Genomic DNA, 4,617 nt, shown 5'->3' on the forward strand with positions numbered 1-4,617 from the left:
TGAATTTATTGGGGGTGGCATTGGTTAATAAAATTATAAAGGTTTCAGGTGTACAATTCTATAATACATTATCTGTATATGGTATTGTGTTCACCACCACAAGTCAAATCTCCTAACAATCATATAATGGTACTAGAGGCCTGGTGCACGAAAATTTGTGCACTGGGGAGGGGGTTCCCTCAGCCTGGCCTGCCCCCTCTTACAGTCTGCGAGCCCTCAGGGGATGTCCTACTGACAGCTTAGGCCCACTCCCCATGGGGAGCGTGCCTAAGCCACAGTCTGGCCTCCCTCTGCGGGAGGCAACCCTGGCCGATCAGGGGAAGGCACTGCCCCCATCAGCCCACAGCTGCTGCCACTGCCTGCCTTCAGCCCTTGCAGCGCTGAGGCTTTGTCTGGAAGGACATTTGATTCTCTGGTCTAATTAGCATATTATGCTTTTATTATTATAGATTTTTAACAGCACTATTCACTCTATTTGGAAAGGTGAATTATGAAAGTTTGTGAAACAAAAAACATCAAACAATTTAGCTCTTTAAGAATGTATCTAAATATGTCATCTAAAAAAAAATAAATATGTCATCTATACACATTCGTCATATTCTCTCTCCCACCCCCCCCACACTTTTTAGGAGAAACTACAAAACATTTTTGCTTTACCTATTCTGTCTTCTTTCTATTGGTCATACTAGCTGAAAGAGATTAGATTATGGGCGAATTTTCTGTTTTTCTTTATCCTAATTATGAAACTAAACTAGCAGAGCCATTCAGTTTAGTGTTCACCAATGACTTCTGGGTAAGACCTGAAAATACTTTATTTCCTTATAAAAAAAGCAAAATAAACAAAACCTTTTGAGTAGACTTTCATGAATATTTCAGAGTTTCTTACTCCATTCTGCAACTCACTTATGTTGCACAGCAGCCAGTTTTATTTTCCAGTGTCAAAGATATTTTTAAAGTAGAAGTGTACTTTTTTATTTGTAGAACTCTAATGCTTTTACATGTACTTGAAAGAGTGATTTGACTTTTATTTATTTATTTATTTTTATTTATTTATTTTTTATTGCTTAAAGTATTACAAAGGGTATTACGTATGTGTCCTTTTTCCCCCCCGCCCTTGACAATCCCCTGGCCTCCCCTACCCCCCAGTGTCTTATGTCCATTGGTTATGCTTATATGCAAGCATACAAGTCCTTCGGTTGATCTTGATTTGACTTTTAGAAAACTACTTTAGAACACTGAATTTGTCACTTTACTATCATATAAAAAACCTATTTAGCATAAAAAACAGTCAGATTACTTATATTTATCAAGTGATTAGGAGCTTTCGTTTTTAGTGCCTCATGGTCACTTTTAGAATCAGCTCTTAAACTACAGCAGATCTTTTGTGGTTTATGCCCGACTGAGCATGCATTAGCAACTAGTTAATCCATTAGCAACTAGTTAATCAATATTTACTTTGTAACTACCACTCTTCTGGGTTGTGAATGAATATGAAAATTGAAAAAGTAGAGAAATGCGAAGAACTGTAAAAGATTGTCCTCAAACCCAGCTGGTGTGGCTCAGTGATTGAGGGTTGACCAGGAGTCATGGTTCAATTCCTGGTCAGGGCACCTGACTGGGTTGGGGGCTTGATCCCCAGTAGGGGGTGTGCAGGAGGCAGCCAATCAATGATTCTCTCTCATCATTGATGTTTCTATCTCTCTCCCCCTCTCCCTTCCTCTCTGAAATCAATTTACTAAAAAGATTGTCTTCACAGATAAAGCATTTATCTTGGGGAAATTAACATGAATATTTCAGAAGAAAAATATGGAAAAGATTCCATGGATAAGTGATTTCACAGAATTATTTACTGTGTAAGAATTTTGGAGCTCTGAAGGCCATTTACCTTAGGTTAGAAGAAGAGTTATATTCTAAATATAAAGATCTACTCATGATCTGAAACATTTCATGTAGATCTGTCACTGAAGTAAAATGTGAAAACTTCTCTCCAGCCAGTGTTGCTCAGTGGTTGAGCATCGACCTATGAACCGGGAGATCATGGTTCGATTCCCGGTCAACATATGCCTGGGTTGCAGCCTTGATCCCCAGTGGTGGGCATGCAGGAGGCAGCCGATCGATGATTCTCTCTCATCATTGATGTTTTTCTCTCTCTCCCTCTCCCTTCCTCTCTGAAATCAATAAAAATATATTTTAAAATGTGAAAACTTCTTCAGTAATATATTTACACATTATGATATTTTTTAAAAATTATTTTTCATATTTTCTCATATATACACACATATATACACATACACACATATATATGTATATATATCTGTATTTAAATAAATAAACTGGATTCTAAGTAGTGATTTGTATTATATTTTGTAGTCCTACTTCAATTCTAGGAGTTTATTGACACTTGTAAGATAAATCAATTTAAATAGAAATGAAATATAAACAATCTGTCAACTCTTTAGGGACATATTAATTCATGGAGCAAATCTGCAACCAAAGTATGTGCCCTGGATTGGGAATCGAACCCATAAGCTTTGGAGGGACAGGCCAGCACTCTAACCATTGGGAAACACGGGCCAGGACTGCCATGCTTTCTTGCCTTTTAATACTCCTGGATTTTATCTTTACTGTTCGTTTACTTGCTCCCATAAAAATTTATGATTTCCTTGTTTACAGCACATCTTATTTCATTTACCACTTGTTTATGAGCTCCACAAGGAAAGGAAATGTGTACTATTCACTTCTGTGTCTGATTCACTTTCTAGCTCAGTGCCTAGCATATTGAATGTGTTCAACTGTTTAAATGAAAAAAATGACAGAGGAGGAAGTTGATACAATAATTATAAAAAAAGTGGCCACTTTCACCCAAGCCGGTTTGGTTTAGTAGATAGAGCGTCGGTCTGCGAACTGAAGAGTCCCAGGTTCTGGTTGGGGCTCATGCAGAAGGCAACGCAATTGATGTGTTTCTCTCATTTTGAGAGAGGGAATGACAGATATTTCTCTCCGTCTTTCCTTCTCTCTTCCACTCTCTCTAAAAATCAATGGAAAAATATCCTTGGGTGAAAAATTTTAAAAAAAGGTTACTTTCAATTTTTATACTTTATTTACTCTTATAGGAGGAAGACATTTATTACTTTGTTCCAACAGAACCAAAGAATTTTAGTGAGATGATACCGAGAGGTTATCAGTTTTGTTCTTTTTCATTTTCCGTCAATGATTAGTCCTCTTTCTAGTTTCCCAAAGTATCAAAGAATTATGAAGAAATACCTCCCTGGTTTTAATTTTATAGTGAAATACTTAAAAATTTTATTTTTAATGTAAATATTAAATGTTGTTTAAATGTATGTTTAATAGTGATACATGACTATAAAATGAAATTTTAAAAATATAAAGGCATATAAAATGAAAATGCCTCCTTCCCTCTGTCTCCAGACATCCAATTCTCCTTCTCAAAAGCATTCAGTTACTAGTATTTTTCTTATTTAAGAAGCATACAATGTATTTATGAACATAAACATATACATATCTACATAATTTTTCTTCACATGAAAGATAGCCCAAGATCTGGAACTCTTTTATCTTGCTTTTCATTTACAGTACACTTTGAGGATATTTTTATATCAAAAGACATGTACAGATCTTAGTTTTTAAAAAAAATATGTTTTAATTGATTTTTAGAGAGAGAAGGAAGAGGGAGAAAGAGATAGAAACATCAATGATGAGAGAGAATCACTGATCAGCCACCTCCTGCACACCCCCTACTGGGGATGGAGCCCACAACCTGGGCATGTGCCCTGACCAGGAATTGAACCAAGTCGAACCAGCAACCTCTTGGTTCCTGGGTCAATGCTCTACTGCTGAGCCACACTGGCCAGACCAGATCTTCATTTTTAACAGTGATATAGTATATTCCAATCTATGGATATACAATAATTTACTTAGTTATTAATTAATGGGAATTTAGATTGTTTTAATATTTTGTTATTAAAAACAGTAGTTAATATTCTTGTACATACACCATTATTCTTATGTGTGAGAATATTACTCAAACAAATATTTAGGAGTGGAATTGCTAAGTCAAAGGGAATGCCTTTTAAATGTTCATGGTTTTAGGCAAAATGTCTTCCATAAATGCTGTACCAATTTATGCCCTATGAGCAAAGAATTAGAGTTCTGTTTTTCACAACACGATTTGTGATCTTTATAAATTTTTAGGAAAAATAGGTAGGTATGTTATAGTTTTCTTTGTTTTCTCTAATTCTGAATGAAATAGAATGTCTTTTTTCATATATTTGGCATCTTTTCTATTGTGCTGATGTTATTTTCATTATTATTATTTTTAAAATATATTTTCATTGATTTTAGAGAGGAAAGGAGAGGGAGAGAAAGATAGAAACATCAATGATGAGAGAGAATCATTGATGGGCTTCTTTCTGCACGCCCCCTACTGGGAATCGAGCCCACAATTCAGGCATGTGCCCTGACAGGGAATCGAACCGTGACCTCCTGGTTCATAGGTCAACACTCAACCACTGATCCATGCTGGCTGGGTGTTATTTTCATTAATGATCTGAAGATATTTATCCATACTATGCATATTTATCTTTTGTTTATAATTGA

The 4,617-nt window shown here is 35.8% G+C and overlaps 1 protein-coding gene across 1 annotated transcript in view; it reads right to left on the reverse strand.

Moving 5' to 3' along the window:
* Positions 1-1,227: 1,227 nt before the first annotated feature.
* The window catches only part of LOC102423461 (olfactory receptor 11G2-like), a 5,776-nt gene continuing 2,386 nt past the window's right edge, over positions 1,228-4,617 (reverse strand). Inside the window, exons 2-3 of the mRNA XM_023752845.1 lie at positions 3,432-3,454; positions 1,228-1,268 (exon numbers count right to left, since the gene is read on the reverse strand). Coding sequence (XP_023608613.1) covers positions 1,228-1,268; positions 3,432-3,454 — 64 coding nt within the window. The remainder of the gene's footprint in view (positions 1,269-3,431; positions 3,455-4,617) is intronic.

The sequence above is a fragment of the Myotis lucifugus genome, unplaced genomic scaffold (genome assembly GCF_000147115.1).
Source record: "Myotis lucifugus unplaced genomic scaffold, Myoluc2.0 scaffold_38, whole genome shotgun sequence".
NCBI lineage: Eukaryota > Metazoa > Chordata > Mammalia > Chiroptera > Vespertilionidae > Myotis > Myotis lucifugus.